The sequence below is a fragment of the Myxocyprinus asiaticus genome, chromosome 48 (genome assembly GCF_019703515.2).
Source record: "Myxocyprinus asiaticus isolate MX2 ecotype Aquarium Trade chromosome 48, UBuf_Myxa_2, whole genome shotgun sequence".
NCBI classification, from domain to species: Eukaryota; Metazoa; Chordata; class Actinopteri; order Cypriniformes; family Catostomidae; genus Myxocyprinus; species Myxocyprinus asiaticus.
In genome coordinates, this window is record NC_059391.1 from 24,236,923 (window position 1) to 24,256,248 (window position 19,326).

A 19,326-nucleotide genomic window follows, 5' to 3' on the forward strand; every position below is an offset into this window, starting at 1 on the left:
TTTGGCTTTAAATACATAATGGGGGAGATTTTAACATTCTCACTCCTTGTATTTAACTCAATATTATATAAAGTCTTTCTCAATTAAAAAAAATGACTGGTGCTGTTACTTGGCACATAAATATGTCTCTTGTACAAAAAGATGGTAGGTAGATTTGGAGTAGTCTGTAAGTTATGAAGAAAAATGTAAAAAAAAAAACAACAACAAAATTTTACACAATTTCCTCTTGCAGCTCAACCTAAAGTTAAAAAGAAGCAGCATTTAGCGAGCGGGAGATGACTCAGTCTTTGTGACACGCCCCTCACAGCCTCCTACCTTTGCTGACTCCTACCTGTCTCTGTCAAAGGCATTTTAAAGGGCGTACAAATGATTCATGCGGCCTCCGCCACAGACCTCGCTATTCATCGCACGTTGAGGCCGAACGCAGGTTTGCGGTTGTCATGGTAAAAAGGCGTTCAGGCAAGAAGGGAATGCAAAAGGGACGCAGGCAAATAAAAACACTGCAGCATGCAGCTGGAGTCGAGACATAGTTTTACACAGTGGTCAGAATGATGCCAGTGAATGCATTGCATTATAAAGAGCTAGTTCATGATTTTTTTTAAAGATACATTTTTTAACTAACCCCTAAGTACATGTATTAAACTTCGGCATATAACGTTCCCAACACTATCTGTGCTTTAAACATAAGTGATACCTGAAATTCTCAACTCAGTGCTCATCCTTAATATACATTTTAGGTTAAATAGCATAAATATCATAAATATAATTTGTAGGTTATATATCATTTATAAAAAACTCACTTTACATGATCTAGTTTAAGTTCTGTTAATTGCGTAGGTTTGTGTTTGATGTACCATTGTATTTGTATGGATGGGAGCCAACATCAGCCGTCCAAAACAAAGCCTTCATAATCCAATCAAGGGCATTCGCCACTTGGCTGTTACTCATTGTAACTGACCAAATATTCTGTCTATTCTTTTCAGGATCAAGCATGAGAACATTGTGTCTCTGGAAGACATTTATGAGAGCCCCAGTCATCTATATCTAATTATGCAACTGTGAGTAGTAGCTGTTGTTGGTTTGCCTCCACATCTTGTTTCCTTATTTTAAAATCTATGGCTTATGTCATGTGGAATAGTTGCATGTTATGTACTTTAGAAGACCTCATAAAATTTAAATTGGAGTTTTGTTGCTTTTAGTCCATGTTTATTTAACTTTGAAGCCATCTTTATGCTAGTGTACTCGTAAGTTTCTCTTCCAGAAAATTGAACCAAAAATTTGTATGACTCATCTTGCACTACACAGATTTATGTCCAATCTTACTGTATGCTCTCTAGAATGGGAATGTCCCTACCCCTAATACCACCCATAACCCAGTGACATGGTTTATGGCTATTATGTAACTGAAGCCTATAGAGCCTAACAGTGTGGTTCTGAAAGTAAAAATAACATTTACTTTTTCCATAGGGGAATTGATTTTACCAAAAACGTACACATTTCTAAAGACAGATCTACCTGAGCTCAGAGGTTTTTAATCGATAGTATATGCTTCTGTTGAAGCCATCGGTGTGCATTATTTTATCTTTGTTTTTAAATAAATAATGTTTAATAGTGGAATTTCTGGCAAAGAACTAAACTACCCTTGAATCTTGAAGGGAAATAATCCACCAATCAGAGAATCGCGGTCAACCAAAAGCACACCAAAAGAGCTCTGCAGTGACCGTACACTCGCATGACGCACTGTTAATGACGCAATCGAGTCGGACTACCTACACTCTTAAATTACTTATATATTTGCACATATCTGGATATTTTGCAATAAAATTCAAATACACTGGTACTTGTAATCAAAACTTTAAATAAGTAGTTTTAAATATTTCCATCGATTTGAATTGCATTATAGCATTCGCAATGCTTCATGGGATTGTTGTTCATTCCCCTGATTAAAGACGTTAAAGAAGTAGTTCACCCAAAAATGAAAATTCTCTCATCATTTACTCACCCTTATGCTAGCCCAGATGTGTATGACTTTCTATCTTCTGCAGAACACAAATTAAGATTTTTAGAAGAATATCTCAGCTCTGTAGGTCCATTTAATGCAAGTGCATGGTGACCAGAACCTTGAAGTTCCAAAAAGCACATAAAGGCAGCATAAAAATTATTCATACGACTCCAGTGGTTAAATTTATGTCTTCAGAAGCAATATGATAGATGTGGGAGAGAAACAAATCAATATTTTCTGTTTCTGTTAAATTAAAAAGGACTTAAATATTGGTCTGTTTCTCACGCACACCTGTCATATCACTTCTGAAGACATAAATTTAACCACTGGAATCATATGGATTACTGATTGGTTGGTTGGTTGGATTAAGTTGGTTGGTTTGGTTCATGGCTTGGAACTCTTTTATGAATGATTTTGTGAAATCCCTATGGAAGAAAATGAATGGGAAAATACTTCTGGAACCAAGACTGCTGAAAAAGTGGGTCGGTAGAGGCTTTTTAAATTACTGTCCTGCCCAAAGTTTCAGTAGGAAATACTAGGGATGTGCACAGCTACTGTTTGTAACATTCAGTTAACCGCAAAATAGCAGCAAATAAAGTGCACAGTGAGCTATAAGCCTAAATAGCACAATACATAAATCTTCAAATTATAAAATCTCACATTAAAGTCAAACAAAAATTATCAAATTGTCACTGCCTGTATATGAGCTCTCCCTGGGCAGGTTCACATTTCCGTGAGGGAGCGAACGCAAGTATTGTTATGTGCTTGGAGTTACACTGCTGCTGTTAAATAGCCTCTATAGGGTGCTTTGATTTTTATATGGTTTAAAATCAAATGACATTGAACTTGTCTAATTATTGATATAATTGTGTGCAAATATGTATATATGCACACCAGAGCAAAAGGGTCTTACCGTTTATCAAGCACTGAAACTTTGCTCGGCAAAATAACAAACAAACCTGGAGTACTGGAATCATTTTTAATGTTGTAATAGTCACATGAAGTCCTCTTTAAAACTTCTTCAGAACGCAGCACTACGAATGAAACACAACGCAGGTGATTCAAGATGTTTAAAAAGAAAATAATTTTTTTTTTACGTTTCTTGTTGTCTAAAAATGCGGCGATCCTGCGCAAAACGCTGAAAGAAAAAACAGTGCAATTCAGCGCAACAGTCAAAGATGTCCGTACAGCGTGTAATAAGAGTATATAGAAAAATAGTGCAGATTCACACAAAAGCATGCTTGAACAGATCCTAACTCGTCCTATACTTAAAAAACTGACCCAAACCCGAACGGAAAACCCAATGGTTTGTCGGAACTCATTGAGTTTGGGTCGGATTGAAGACCTCTATTGCACGTGTACAATAACCAAAGAGTGATCTTGATATTCGAAGAGTTGCGCGTCGAACGGTTAACCGAATGTCGAACATCAGTGCACATCCCTAGGAAATACGTCAACACAGTAAAGAAAACCACTTGTCAAGTGATTTCATAGGGTCTTTAAGTACAAATTTATTTTATTTCTCAGTGTGTCAGGTGGTGAATTGTTTGATCGAATCGTGGAGAGAGGCTTTTACACTGAGCAGGACGCAAGCGCGTTAATAAAACAGGTCCTGGACGCGGTTAACTACCTGCATTCACTGGGAATCGTCCACAGAGACCTAAAGGTGATGGTTTCACTTACACCCAAAACAAATCGTTATACAGAGGCATAGAGTTTCATTATATAAGGGCAGTTGCAACAAGGAACAGACGTAAAAGGTCACCACACCGTGACCACTCATTTCTACTTCTTTGGGAAACAAGAAGTAGTAAATAATTCTCTCTGACTTTTCCCCCCGTAACTTTCTTTCTCTTGTCTCCCGATAGCCAGAGAATCTGCTGTATTTTAACCCACATGAAGAGTCCAAGATCATGATAAGTGATTTTGGGCTTTCCAAGATGGAGGGTGCGGCCAATGACATCATGTCCACAACGTGTGGGACGCCAGGTTACGTGGGTAGGGCTGTCAATCCACTGGGCTTGCTAATAGCTCACTAAATTGCAATTAGTGTGAATCTGAATTTCCTCTCTCCTTTTGTATCTCAGCACCAGAAGTGTTAGCACAGAAGCCTTACAGTAAAGCTGTGGACTGCTGGTCTATTGGAGTTATTGCTTACATCCTGTTAGTACAGCAGTTGTTTTTACATCCCGTTGTTTAGAAAGAGGTCTTTAGCACAGGAGGTTAGAAAACTGAAATAGCTGATTTCCTTTTTCCTCCCCAGGTTATGTGGTTACCCCCCGTTTTACGATGAAAATGACTCTAAACTGTTTGAGCAAATACTGAGGGCGGAGTACGAGTTTGATTCTCCATACTGGGACGATATTTCTGATTCAGGTGAGCAGGGGGACCAGGGAGGATTTGTTACATGGAGTGAGTTGTAAACATCAGTTTAACCAGTTAGAAATTTTATACAGGGGTGAAATCACAATCCTACATGTCCACCAGCCTTTATTTATTTTGTTCTATAATTTTATTTTCTAATATTTAATTCATGTTTTGAATTAATATGTTTCCTGTTTAAAATTATTAAATTCAATTAAATTCAATTAAATTTTCTACTATTTATATAATGTTTTGAATGTAAATGTTTCCTGTTTAAATTAGATTAAATTAAATTAAATTAAATTAAATTAAATTAAATTAAAGAGGTTGGTATGGTGATGAGGGATAAATGTTTCCTGTTGAAATTAAATTAAATGAGGTTGGGGTGGTGATGAGGGATGCCTCATCTTTGATTTTATACAATTTATTTAATGTTTTGAATGTAAATGTTTCCTGATTCAAATATGAAATCAAATAGAATCAAATTAAATGCCATTTCTATTATTATTAGCATTATTATTATTATTATTGATTATTATTGTTATATAACAAGTAAATGTCATTACAACAGTAAAATTAGGCAAAATTTAAAGGGAAATTGTCATTACACATTACCATATTTACATCAGTCTGCACTGTTAGTCAATTGTTTTTCTATGTAAACATGTGCTTGACGGACTTCTTTGACTTGCTCCTCGGCTCTCTATTTTTTCCGTCACATTTTTGATCTTCAACTTCAAAATGTCTCGAGACACCTGCCCTCTGTTTTATTCATTTCGCTGTGTCAGCCTTTTTAAGTGCAAGGATGCGTTCACTCTGAACGGCACCTTATTCACCCTCAAGCTTTCTTTGGAACACTGTTAGGGACAGACAACCTCAGCCTCCATTAACTTTCACAGGAAAAGAGCAGCATCAACATTCTTCAGAATTGCTTCTCTTGTGTTCCATGAAAGAAAGAAAGACATATGGGTTTAGAACAGGGGATCTCAACGGGGGCGTTCAAAGGATGCCAGGGGACGCTGAGAGCAAATTAATTGAGAGGGGATCGTTAGATCACAAATGGAGGACATTTATCCGACATATTAATCAAATCTATCGTCAAGTTCCTCGTTGCATAAACATATTTATTTAGACTTGGAATATACAAGTTCTCCATTATACAGGTATTTGGATTAATGGCGTCAAATAGACAGGTGGAGTCACAGCCTCTGCTAATGCACCTGTATGGCTTCATGGACAGAGCAGCACGAGCGCAGAGCAGGTGCGTTTTTATTTGCAGACCGGTTTCGATCTTTCAAACGCGTACCTCTGATCATTACAGTGCTGCGAGAACCACGGCGTTCATCCAAAAAAGTGGAGAACCACTGGTTTAGAAGAATATGAGAATGAGTAAATGATGACAGGATTTTTATTTTTTCAGTGAACTATCCCTTTGAAATGTTTTCTATTAGTGCTACTACCCCTATTGGTAAAGGCATAGGTTGTAACAACATCACTCATTGTGGTTGACACTATTTTACCCAGTATAGGGATAAGTAGTACATTTCTAATAAATATGGGAATCTAATATCAAAGTTTGAGACAAATAATGCAATAAAAGTAATACAAATAAAAAAAAAGTTTCATTTAAACAAGATTTGTAAAAACACTCCTTGGTATTCCTTATTAAGTTTGAGAACTCTGTGTGAAATGAATCAGTTATAGTTATTGACATAATATTTTGTTGTGCTCGTTACTATCTGAGAAAATGACACCCATCTTCACATCATTTTTCTCTCCCACCCACTGAAACCCCTCATTCCACACGACTTTGGTTACTTGTATTTACTTGTCACTGACAGTCACAAAAAAATTTCCCCTGACCATCACTTTAATGAGGGTTTTCTGAAAGTAACCACTGAGATATTGCAGCTATAGATATAAATCAGCAGTTGAAAGGCATTATCTGGCGCCCTGCGATTTCAGCATCATTAGAAAATAACAACTCGCCACCCACAAGACAAGCTGTTCCCTGGTGTCTGAGGAAAGTGTAGGAGGGTGTCATTTTTTCACAATTATATCTGAACCCTTGTGTAACTGATTCCGGTTTTATTGCAATTGTGTTGTTTCGCAGCTAAAGACTTCATCAGTAACCTGATGCAGAAAGATCCTGAAAAGAGGCTCACTTGTGAAGAGGCTCTTAGGCATCCCTGGTGAGTGACAAAGAAGTAAAATCAGAGTAAAATGGGTGAATCTCAAAAATACAATTAATGAATTATTGAATTAACCAAATCAAATGTCCCATATTCTTAACCACAACTCTAGTTATTCCTATAGTGACCTCACGAGAGTGTTATTGAACACAAAGCCCAAAGCTCAAGTTTTTCATGTTTATAGATTATATAAGCATGTTTATACTGGTGCATATGGTCGTATATCATAAGACGCTGCCTCCTCATGGATACCAGATGATACTGCAGTAGCCTGAACCGTAAACTCTTTTATCTAACTCCAGGATAGCAGGTGATACTGCTCTCTGCAAGAACATCCATGAATCAGTCAGTCGACAGATGAAGAAAAACTTTGCGAAAGCTAAATGGAGGGTGAGTGGGCATCTTTTTCCATCTTTTGGAGATCTATATGCAGAGCCTTTAATGGACAGTTCACACAGTTTTTCAATTTTTATTATTTCAGTCTTATGTTTCTCTATCTACCATTCCTTTTTTTTCTCATCAGCAAGCATTTAATGCTACCGCAGTGATCCGACATATGAGGCGTCTTCAGCTCGGCAGCAGTATAGATTCATCTCAGCACAGGAAACAGAATCAAATGATGCCAACGAAGAGTCAATCAGTCGACGTTTCCTCGGTCAACCGCAATGACTGTAAGTTACTGCCATGATGCAATGAATTTTTTACTGAATTTTTTACTACATTGTTTACTGTCACTCTAATCACTCACAAATTCACCAACCTGGTCTCATAGGTTCGTGTTACTGTACCTACATTTTTGCAAAATGATTTTTATGTGTACTCGTTGAACTTATTGCAGCAGTTTCCTGGTTAGTGCGATCAAATTGCATGATAAGTTCAACTGACAGGTATGGACAAGCTCTACAAAATGACGTGGTTGCTTCAGCAATTGCGTTTTTCATGTCACGTTTGCTTTTTATGACACTATCAGTTGGGTTTAGGTAAATGGGAAAATATTTGACACAATTCAATTTGATGTGATTCCATCACAACTGTCATTTTGATATATCGATGCGCTATTGTTTTATAATAATAGAATGTATATATTTTCTGTATAACCAAGTTACATTACACTAATGAATGGGTCTTTTTGCATTATCTTGAACATTGTCTAGCATTCATTTCATGTGTTATTGTAGTTTACCTTGCTGAATAATTACAGATTAACATTGTTTATGACAGTTACTGTGCAGGCAAGATCAAGTTAGCTAAAATTACACAGATCAATCCTTATGGCACTATATTTCACATGTTTTGCATTTATGTAAGCTTACCTGTCCAATAAGAAGAATGCCAATTCAGGGTCGGTTTTGATCCCCAAAACCGAACGAAGGTCCCTCCAGGAATCAAATGCCCTGCCGATGTTCACTCTAGTTTTCACTCGACCACGATCATGTTTCCACTTAGCCAGACTGGATTCAGTAGATAAATGTTTTTGCTTTTTTGGGGGGCTTACTCTGAGTTTGTGTAGGAGTTGGTGTTGTGCTGGGAGCCGGACGTTTGCTGGATTCCATCTCTAAGACAACGTTACTTTGTGTTGCAGTTTGTTGTCGCTGTTGAATAGCGGAAGAGAAGCAATTACTGAGGCAAGGCTCTTGGGAGCGCGCATAAACGTCACATCCATTCCATTTTCCTGGCAAAAGTGACCCGCTCCCTTCACATGAAAATCAGTCTACAGGCTTTAATAGGCAACCTAGGAAGTCCGGGAAGGGCTCATTTTTTAAGTCGCGTTAAAAGCCGTTCATACATTGGCAAAAAAAAGAGGCGAATATTACATGAAATTGTTACATATTGCACCTTTAAAAGGAATATTCCGGTTTCAATACAAGTTAAGATCAATCAACAGCATTTGTGGCAAATTGTTGATTACCACAAAAAATTATTTTGAGTCGTCTTCTTTAACCCCCTGAGACCCCCGCATGACTGCTGTGTGCATTTTCCTTTTCCCTTTTTCATTTGTAACTAGTAGCACCTAATAAACAAACAACAACAAAAAAATTCTAGAGCAAATAGTTTTCCTAAAAATTGATGTCCACATTTGTGGACAGCGGGACTAAGTTTTGAAATTTTAAGTAATACCAAGCTATAGAAAGTCCAGTTTTTATTATGTGTCCAGGAGTGTTGGTTATTCATGTTTTTGAGACGTTATAGACATTACAGCTGATTTTCTATAAAGCTGAATAAATTGTTCTGATTAAAAATAATGGCCAGCATCATCCAATCACTGCCAACCATGTTATAATACAATTTTACATTATAAAATTCTGAATCTATGTACTGATTATCATTGTCCCATGTCTGCCAAACATGTTGAGTGGTGCAAACATGATCTGCAGCCTGAAACTGAACTTTTGGTCAGATTTTAGGAGTGAATGCACTTAGCTGCATAGAAAGCAATAGGATGCACGCTTTCTCCCTTGCTCTCTATTTAGTGAATGACTTAACCTCCAGTGTGCTGTCTGTCTGCACTGGTCTCAGAACAGTTAGAAATGCACCTTATTTTCATCCTAACTCCATATAAAGCTTCTTAAAGCAACATTTTTCAGCTTTTGCATGAATACATTTATTCTCAATGTGAAAATGCACAGTAAATATATAGGAATGCATTTAATAATGTTAATGAATAGAACCGTATTGTACAGTGATAACAAAATAAAAAAATAACAAAATTTATATTAAAATGAAGTGAAATGAACCACAGATGTGTTAATGTTGAAAAACTTTTTTTTCTTTCTAATTTCCACACATGTGGACATCATGTTTATCAGCGCGAAAAATTTATGGATTTTTTAAAGCGGCATGTCAAACGAAACTAGAGACGCTACTCTTTACAACCGAATAGGTTTCAATCAAAAAACTTAAAGGAGTTTCTTACCAGAGGCACTTTTGTTGGTGCTATGCCCGTAGCAGCGCTTCCTGGAAATCAACATCATGCTGTTGTCACGTGACGTGGTGCGGCAGAAGTTTAACCCTTAAATAACCGTGCAGAGTCTTGAACAGTTTTCACTCGGTTTTAATTCATTTGAATTATGCGTTGCGTGTAACATAGCCAAAATACAATGTCCACACATGTGGACGCAGGGTCGCATGGAGTTAAAAAAGGAAAAACCAAGGTTACAGTGAGGCACTTACAATGGAAGTGAATGTGACCAATTCTTTGGAGGGTTTAAACAGAAATGTGAAGCTTATAATTTTATAAAAACACTTACATTAATTCTTCTATTAAAACTCATGTATAATTTGAGCTGTAAAGTTGTTTAATTTGTCATTTTTACAGTCATTTTAGGGTTTTAGGGTTTGTTGACATTTCATCATCATGGAGTAGCATATTGTTGACGTCTTGTGGCTAAACTTTTGAAACAGTGAGCATTTTAACGTTTAAAAATTGGCTCCCATTCACTTCCATTGTTAGTGCCTCGCTGTAACCTCTTTTTTTAATAAAGGATGGGCAAGTTAAAATGATTTTTTGTGTAATCAACATTATGCCACAAATGTTGTTGATTATGCTTGTATTGAACCCGGAATACTCTTTTAAAAATCATGTAATGAGGGGCCTGGGTAGCTCAGCGAGTATTGACGAGTTCGAATCCAGGGTGTGCTGAGTGACTCCAGCCAGGTCTCCTAAGCAACCAAATTGGCCCGGTTGTTAGGGAGGGTAGAGTCACATGGGGTAACCTCCTCGTGGTCGCGATTAAGTGGTTCTCGCTCTCAATGGGACAAGTGGTACGTTGTGCGTGGATCGTGGAGAGTAGCACGAGCCTCCACATGCTGTGAGTCTCCGCGGTGTCATGCACAACGAGCCACGTGATAAGATGTGCTGATTGACTGTCTCAGAAGCGGAGACAACTGAGACTTGTCCTCCACCACCCGGATTGAGGTGAGTAACCACGCCACCACAAGGAGCTAGTAAGTATTGGGAATTGGACATTCCAAAATTGGGGAGAAAAGGGGAAAAACATTTTTTAAAATCATGTAATGAACCACATACTATCATTTTGCAAAAATGTCTCCACAGTCATGAAATTTTCATAAGATCAGGCTCAAATTTACAATTGTTTCTTTGACAGAGGACCCTTGTTTGATGTCCTTGAGTAACTCATCTACTGTTTGATGTTCTGTATGTTGTATTTACTCGTGTTGTCGAACAGCCCTTGAGGAGGGTATTATCTTTGTCTAGGTTCAGCAATGCTGCAAGCGTCAAACTCTTCCTCCAGGACGGGAATGCCTGAGCGTCGTCCACGGCCATCCACGGTCACCACCATCATCACCTGCTCCAAATGACATCACTTCCTGTCAGACTGCACACTTGGAGACTACTACACATTGAAAGTATGGTGGAAAAAGTTTTTATCTGTAACTTTAATCCTCTTCAGTCATGTGTTCCAAACCGGTTTTCCTTTTTGGAAAGTCAAAGGCACGATATCTGTTCCACAAGACTGTTTTGAAAACAGCGGCGAAGCAGTGATTGGCTTTGATTTGATTATGAGGACTGTATTATTGTGCAAAGCTCCTGACAGGGATGTATGTGGCATTTTAACTGAAGAGTTTATTTAACATGCTGTTAAGAGTCTTAAAGGGACAGTTCCCCCTACTATCCCTTTAATAGAAACTAAAACAAGAAAGAAAGTGAAAGCACAAGCTTTGTGTAGATGAAACTATTTTCATTCATAAAACTGTTGCTGTTGTAATTGTTGCTGCTGTATTTGAACCTGCTGCTGTTTTTAACAAACCAAACGATAAAAGATAATTAACATTAAAAGGACTGTTCATCCAAAAATAAAATTCTGTCATCATTGCTTCACCATCATGTTGTTTCAAACCTGGATGCCTTTCTTCCATGGAACACAATATGGGGATGTTAGACTGAATGAAACAACAAATTTTCCTTTTTGGGGTGAACTATCACTTTAACAGAATGTCTAGAGAAGTAAATGTAGTAAATCTACAAGCTTTAATACTTTATGGCCATGTTTATTGTCATCCAACGTGTATAAATTGGAAATTTGGTTCTGGATGCGTCTTGCATATATGAACAAGTGAGTGAAGGATGTGATTATTGTATAAAAAATATGTAAATGTGAAGTTTAATGGTTTTATCAACAATTTGTTAATATCTGTAAAAGAATTTGGAGTGATTTGTGTGTCAAATGTTTTTGAAGGTCTGTATAAAATGATCCATAGTGTTGACATGCACTTGTGTATGTTTTGGATTTACTTTTTAAATACATTTCTAAGCTTTGATTTTTTTTAATGACTTTAAACACTTTGTGGCATTTACAGATGAATTGTGGTCACACTTTGCATTGCAGTGTTTATGTTACAGTGTAATTACATAGTGAGTGCTTGAATTAACTATTTAATGTAACATTTTAATGTGTAATGTATGCAACATGGACACTGTAATACAAACTGTTATCATAATGAATGAGTTTGAATTAGTTTCAGTGACAGAATAGCTATTTTTGACGGACATTTGTATTTGCTGAACTTGTGCTGCCTGTTTCAAGTGAGAAAATATTACAAAAATGTCACACACTGTTCGTGTACAATATGAATGCATAAATCACAGTTTTCATTTCAGCTGAAGCTGTTTCGAATAGATGTGTCTCATGAAATATGACTGTGAGAGTTGCAAACAGCTTCTGCTCTAAATCTTGTGTGTCATAAATGGTCTTCACACCAGCCCTCTGAATTTAACAGCTAGGTGCTGGATCTTTCATTCAGTTTGCAGAAATGATGGCAGTGTTTACTAGGTCGATTTGTTCTATGGTGAGTGTATAGTGAGTTGATTAAAAAAAATTAATTAAACAACAAGATTACACCAATGTTTGGCTGTTGTTCAAAGTTATTTGAATTTCAATTGTTTTTATTAAAAACCAAAGTGAGTTGCTACGAAATCCTTTAACTTACAAAAATTTACAATGTCGCTTGCATCAACTCTGACAGTATCACCTCGAACAAAAAGCAACTTGTTATTATTATTCGAGTAAGAAAAACAGGTAATATTGAAGCTTATTTTCATTTTCAGCATCTGCTTGCACAGATTTTCAAATTTCAATATATTGTGATCAGTTTGTGCTTCTCTTCAACAGCATAAAATATATAGGAGTTGTGCAAAAGCCTTTTGTCTTTATAGACAAAAAACAAAAAACTCACTAAATATTAGTAAAACTACTAGGATTATACTAGCTTATATAAAAAATATTGGAATAAATGTACATCTTTTTAAAGAACTATGATACATGGATTACATATATGCCACATGCATGAATACAGTTTTACCCAAACAGGTCTACATTGATATCCACTCTTGCCTGTGCATGTTTACTGCAAACGTGCCAGAAACCCAGAGAAATTTTTTTATAATTTTGCCTTGGCCTGCATGAGGGAGCACTGCAGCATCTGTTCAGATGTTGCTGGTCAGGACGTTCTAATGTATCCTCTACCCCTTTCCTTGTAGGTAACTGCTGTCTTAGATCGTGTGTCTGTTTTATTCATAAGATGGGTCAAGTCCATCGTAGTGGAACTGTCTCCACTGCTCTGTCTTCTCTCTGGTACGCTCATCTTGCTCTGGAGAAGTGCAAAGAATTAAGAAATGTAACACTTCAAAGTAATTTATGTGTAAAGATTGCTATAGTACACTTATATGTGTAACTGTTACGTATTTGAAACTGCAAAGCAAGTGCAAAGGGTTTACCTAATATCAGCTTATCAATGTACAGTAGAAAGCATTGCATAATAATGCACTGTCTTGGCATTTATATCACTTACCATAGTACAGAATATGAATATGCTGAATAGTAGCCTAATACATTTTACTGTATACAGTTACAAGTGTTTTCCCCTACAACTTTACACTATAGTTTGTTTTATGAATAGTGCAATTTTGTTTTTTTTGTTTTTTTTTTACATAGAAAGCATATTTTCCTTCATTTGTCTGAGCTCCCTACTGAAAAGACCAGCTATAGCCAGCCTAAGATGCCTGGTTTTAGTTGGTCTCCCAGCATGGCCATTTGGCTGGTTTAAAAGGGGGTTTGGGGCACTTTTAAGCTGGTCAGGCTGGGAGACGAGCTAGCCTCCCAGCTAAAACCAACTGAGCATCAACTTGGCTTGGCTGAGAGACCAGCTAGACCAGTTTGAACCAGCTAAAACCATCTTAAATCAGTGAAGACCAGGGTTTTTTTTTTTTTTTTTCAGCAGAGGTAGAAGTGGAAGGGAAGTTTGTCAATTGGACTTGACAAACTTGTCTGAATACAAGTACAGTTATTAAAAAGTAAATATTTAATTTAAAAATGGTTTCTTCGGATTCTCAGAAAGTCTCATATTTAATTTTGATAAATCTGCTTTGCAAAACCATGCTATGTTTCAGTAGAGTCCAAGTTCATTAGCCTCAGTGAATGCAAACTTTGCTGAATGCTAATAATACTCCCTGAGCCAATATGGCCACCAGGTAAATGTGTGAGCGTGAGACAAACTTGTCTGAACTTGTCAAGTGGAAGATTAATTAAAAACTGATTATTAAGGATTCTCAGATGATATTTAGTTTATGATTTGCTAATTCTGCTTTGCAAAACTACACTATGTTTCCATGGAGTTAATAGGCCTCAGTGAATGTAAACTGTGCTGAATGCTGAACACAGTGCTAATCATGCTGCCAGATCCAAAAAGGCTGCCAGGTAAGTGTGAGTAAATCTGTGACTCACCATCATGCTCCTCTTCAGCATAACTCTCAAACTCATTACTCTGTTCCTCGTGATATTCTCTCTTCCTCTTGTCTGCAGCCAGTCTCTGCCTCTGTTCAGCTAACAGTATGAAATAAAGATGTCAGTGAGAGAAATAAAGCAATCTGCGCAGGAATATTAGGTAATATTCAAAAATTGCTCTAAAATTGCATTAAATCTCTAATTTGAGTATCAAGGACAACAAACGTCCCTTTTCTTATGAGTTCCAGGTTTCCATTGGGCTTAATCAAGCAAAATATGGTTTGCTTTTAGACATGGTACACATAAATAACTGAGAGAACTATGTTAGCCTTTTATGAAAATAATTAAACAATATCATTATAATCTATCACAAGTATGCCCTTAGATTGCTAGACATCCAATTGGGCTAAAAGTATTTTTTTCATCATAGACAGCTAATTAAATTAAATTAAATATTCACAACAATCCAGTTTCGTTGTATGTAATTCATTCAATGCTGCTTATAATGGCAGGGGTGTGGGTGATTAGATCACTGTTTGTACTACATAACTCGATGTCTCTATTGTAGCCATAGAGCTTAGTGTAGACACAATATTTCATTTTTGGCGATTGAAAATGAGGCTGTGAGAGATAAACATTCCAACATAATCTCATGATAACTCAAAATATTTCGTACAAGATGGCGAAATGGTGTGATATCATACGACTTGGCTCGTACAAAAACGTACGACATAATGGTAAGGTTTAGGTTTGGGTTAGGGAATAAACTAATTAGGAAAAATATGTTTAAAGAGGAAAAGTTGTAAATTTTTGAATGATTTCATACGGTTTTGTCACCTCTTGCTGTTATTACGACTTCTCAAAGACCGTGTTGGATGTACAGTCAGTTCAATGGTTTGTACAGTTTAATATCTTTGTATTGGTTGCTCAGCTGCCGAAATGTTCAAAATACGTCATGCCTAAAGAATTCAAGTTGACAAAAAATGTATGGGTTGTGATTAGAGATGATCTAAAACATTTAGATTGTCCAACCCATTGAACAGACTCTATGCATGTCCCTTTAAGCATAATTTTCTATAGTTGGGATATTCGAGTTCGGATTTGGACTCGAGTCCGAGACACAAGTCCAGTTTTAATGGACTTGGACTTGTCACGGACTCGGATGCATTTTTTACTAGGACTTGACTCAGGCTCGAGCCTTTAGGACTCTGGACTCTGGAGTCCAGCCGAGTCCATGGCATTTGTGATGCAATGACAAACAATAAAAATAAATTTCTAACGGTATCTGATCTTTTCTGTTTTATTTTCTGTTTAATTTTATGGGCATTATTAAATGTTTTAATGTTAACATTTATCAAATGTATTAAACACATTAAATGTATTTAATTAATTACATTAAATGTATTTCACCCCTAATTTTAGATAAAACTAAACTAAATTGAATGGACAAATTGAAAACTAAAATCAAAATTCTAAATAATATTAACTCTGGTTATAATGACTAACACAGCTTTCACTTTCTTTAGTGTGTTTGAGTGGAGGGGAAAAATCAACAAATAATTGAAAAAGTCAACAGGACAGTTTTGTCTTCATACACCTAAAGCATATGCTTTCACTCTGAAACCCATTTGAAGTTTGTTCAGCAGGATACTAATAAAATGTGAATATTAAATGCAGTAGAGGTGTTTTTGTTGCATTTATATTGACAAATTGTTTTTCTTAGTTATGAAGGATAAAATAATCTTAACATATTGATGTTGAGTTTATGGTTACAATTTGAATTCAGATTCATGAATAGATTAATTCTGACTCTGACTCAACTCGGACTCGGCCTGTTATGGACTCGGTCTTGAGTCCGACTCAGCCCCTTTTGGACTCGGACTCGACTCGGACTTGATTGTTTAAAGACTCAGACTTGACTCGGACTCAACTAAGGTGGACTCAAACCCAACACTATCATTTTCCTTAGCAACAAATTTAACGGGGCGTCTACCTTCACTAAGGTCTCTTACATGTGATACACCACAAGTTAGACTTAAAGGTGCAATACGTAACAATTTTCATGCAATATTCTTTTCATGTAATAATATTTTTAGCCAATGTGTGAATGGCTTGAAACGCAACTTAAAAAATGAGCCCTTCGCGGACTTCCTAGGTTGCATATTAAAGCCTGCAGACTGATTTTCATGTGAAAGGAGCGGGTCGCTTTTGCCGGGAAAATCCAAAGGATGTGACGTATATGCACGCTCCCGAGAGCCTTGCCTTTGATAGTAATAGCTTCTCTTCCGCTATTCAACAGCGACAACAGTCTGCAACACTAGGTAATGTTATCTTAGAATCCAGCAGACGTCCGGCTCCCAGCACAACACTGACTCATACACAAACTCAGAGTAAGCCAAAAAAAAACAAAAACATTTATCTACTGAATCCCATCTGGCTAAGTGGTAACATGATCGTGGTCGAGCGAAAACTAGAATGAACATTGGCAGGGCATTTGATTTCTGGAGGGACCTTCGTTCAGTTTTGGGGATCAAAACCGACCCTGAATTGGCGTTCTTCTTATTGTTCTTCTTATACATAACTGCAAAACATGTGAAATATAGTGCCATAAGGACTGATCTGTGTAATTTTAGCTAAACTACAATAACACATGAAATGAATGCTAGACAATGTTCAAGATAATACAAAAAGACCCATTCATTAGTGTAACGTAACTTGGTTATACAGAAAATATATACATTCTATTATTATAAAACAATAGCGCATCGATATATCAAAATGACAGTTGTGATGGAATCACATCAATACTGAATTGTGTCAACATATTTATAAAGTACAGTCTATTTTATAAACAGTTACTGTCATCATCCACCAAATTTAGCTAACAGCTATTGATAAAGCTGGCTAGCCAGCTAACGCCGACATAGGCTATCGTATAAATGCAGTCAATGTATCATGCAAAGAAAAGTGATTACTTCAAACTACAGTCTCGCATAGTCAGACCTATATCCACACTTTAATTAGCCCTGTTCCAGCACAGTAGAGTCAAATATAATATACAGTCTCAAAGTTTGTAGTAAAACAATCATAACTGTGTAATTTTAATTATGCTACCTCATCTGTCAGCATGATGCTGATGAATTACGTTCAGTCTCTTTGTACGTTACGTCATTGTTTTGGATGCTCTATGGAGTGTGTGCACGAGCACGAGTAACAGGTAGCTGGCTGCAGTTCACTTAACGGCCACAGGTGTCATTAATAACAAGGGTTTCTGAATCTTACATACTGCACCTTTAACATAGTCATGAACACATTTAAATAATTTTAGGCAATTGCACTTCCACATCAAGGAAATTAGATTCCTCAAGAAGAGCTGGACGATAATACTGGTGTTTTTATTATCTATGCTAATCCAAGTTCATGGCAATTGGCATTTGACCAATTCAATCTTCAAAACTCATGTCTACCTGACTAGTGTGCATTCTTTATTTTGCAGAGGATTTTGTCTAGATACAGTAATTGAATTCATGGTCATGCATTATCACCAATGACTCAGTCTGGGTTACATGGCCTTTGTGGAGAGCCAATAACCACAAACTAACAAGGTCAAAGCCAAAGGAAAGCCATTAAAAAAACAGTACTACCACAGCTGCAGGAGTTGAATACTGAAGGCTGGTTTCTCCAGGCTGCCCTGTGGCTCCTGCTATGAGCTGTGGTTAGCCTCCCCTGCATTCCACAGCTCGCTCAAAGCACAGTGGTCACGATTACACCTGTGTGACCACTACTAAAAGGGCTTTCAGTTTTCCACTACAGAGTCCAATTAAAAAGTCCTACGAGCCACAAGACTGATGCACTGTTTTTTATGCCCTTCTACTTAAAGAGAGAGTTCAACTAGTAGAACATCATGGTAGTGAAGCCAGTGTTATGGTTTCAATTCCCAGGGAACACAAACTAATCTAACGTATACTGTCAAGGCAAGTTGTTTTGGATAAAATCATCTGCAAATGCATTTTAAATGTAGGGGACTGCCCTTGCCCTACTTGAATTCAAGTCAAGTTTTCAAAGAAGCACAAATAACCTCACCATTTATCTCATCCTGACTTTTCGCAGCCCTTCTACTTCGGCGTTTGAAGAAATTAGAGGCATCTGCTTCAGGCATGAAGATCTTCCACAGTGGACCTTCGATGAAGAAGAGCATTGATGAGGACTTAGGTAAGACCTGTAGAGCTTGAGAGAGATCTAAGGGAACATTGGGTTTTTTGGTCACCTTGAGGGTTGGCTGCCTTTGAATCCTTCTTATCTGACACAGCTGTGCTGTCAGTCCCTTGGAAAACTGTAAAAGAGTAAAAAATTATGTTGTTGTTTCTTGCCTCCAAATCCAACAACAGACACAAAGGACAAGTAATTTAATGAATCCTTGAATTATCCAGGGGAATCCAAGAGGGTCCAGTGATTCAACACCCTTTTCATGGAGTATTAGATCTGTGGGTCAGTACTATCAGGTCCGGTTACTCACAGGTAAGGGCGAACAATACAACCAGACAGGTGAGGAGAACAGGCTGCGTCCAGGACATTTTTAGATTTGCGTCTGAGCCAAGGAAGAACAGGGACAAAGGATAACCAGCTGATATTCTCGGGGACGTCTAGCCTGAGATGGGGATTGTGGTCGCAGTGAATGGAATTCGACCAGGAGGGTGAAGGAGGGGTGGAGATTGGGGAATGTGTTGCTTTGGGATGGGGGGAGGATGGGGTGACTCCTCAATGGGAAGGTGGAATGGATCAGATTTTGAGGGACCACTCTGGGAATTGTCAAATGACATGGGTTGTTTTCTTAGAGATGGAATCAAGTTGCTTAAAGGAATATTCTGGGTTCAGTACAAGTTAAGCTCAATCAGCAGTATCTGTGACATAATGTTGATTACCACAAAAAATAATTTTGACTCATTGGAAAATGTAGTTAGTTACTGGAAAAGCTACACTATTGTGAAAATAGCTGAGCTTCTGTCATGCTACTGAAAAATGCAGT

At 37.2% G+C, this 19,326-nt stretch overlaps 2 protein-coding genes across 5 annotated transcripts in view; one reads left to right on the forward strand and one right to left on the reverse strand.

The window, feature by feature from the left end:
* Positions 1-12,424, forward strand: part of LOC127437687 (calcium/calmodulin-dependent protein kinase type 1D-like) — a 30,863-nt gene extending 18,439 nt beyond the window's left edge. For 2 of the 4 annotated variants that reach the window (XM_051692759.1, XM_051692760.1), the window contains exons 3-11: positions 984-1,058; positions 3,530-3,668; positions 3,871-4,000; positions 4,090-4,165; positions 4,266-4,378; positions 6,480-6,558; positions 6,861-6,948; positions 7,082-7,229; positions 10,775-12,408. In XM_051692759.1, coding sequence (XP_051548719.1) covers positions 984-1,058; positions 3,530-3,668; positions 3,871-4,000; positions 4,090-4,165; positions 4,266-4,378; positions 6,480-6,558; positions 6,861-6,948; positions 7,082-7,229; positions 10,775-10,878 — 952 coding nt within the window. In that variant the 3' untranslated portion in view covers positions 10,879-12,408. Of the gene's footprint in view, positions 1-983; positions 1,059-3,529; positions 3,669-3,870; positions 4,001-4,089; positions 4,166-4,265; positions 4,379-6,479; positions 6,559-6,860; positions 6,949-7,081; positions 7,230-10,745 lie in introns of all 4 variants that reach the window. The other 2 variants (XM_051692757.1, XM_051692758.1) reach the window with 2 other exon arrangements.
* A 156-nt stretch (positions 12,425-12,580) lies between these two features.
* Positions 12,581-18,963, reverse strand: LOC127437689 (unique cartilage matrix-associated protein-like). Its single transcript, XM_051692761.1, has 5 exons — positions 18,817-18,963; positions 18,568-18,633; positions 18,384-18,479; positions 14,301-14,399; positions 12,581-13,167 (listed from the first exon to the last, which is right to left on the reverse strand). Exons 1-5 carry the CDS (start codon positions 18,872-18,874, stop codon positions 13,088-13,090), a joined length of 399 nt encoding a protein of 132 aa, XP_051548721.1. The 5' UTR covers positions 18,875-18,963; the 3' UTR covers positions 12,581-13,087.
* Between the last annotated feature and the right edge of the window lie 363 nt (positions 18,964-19,326).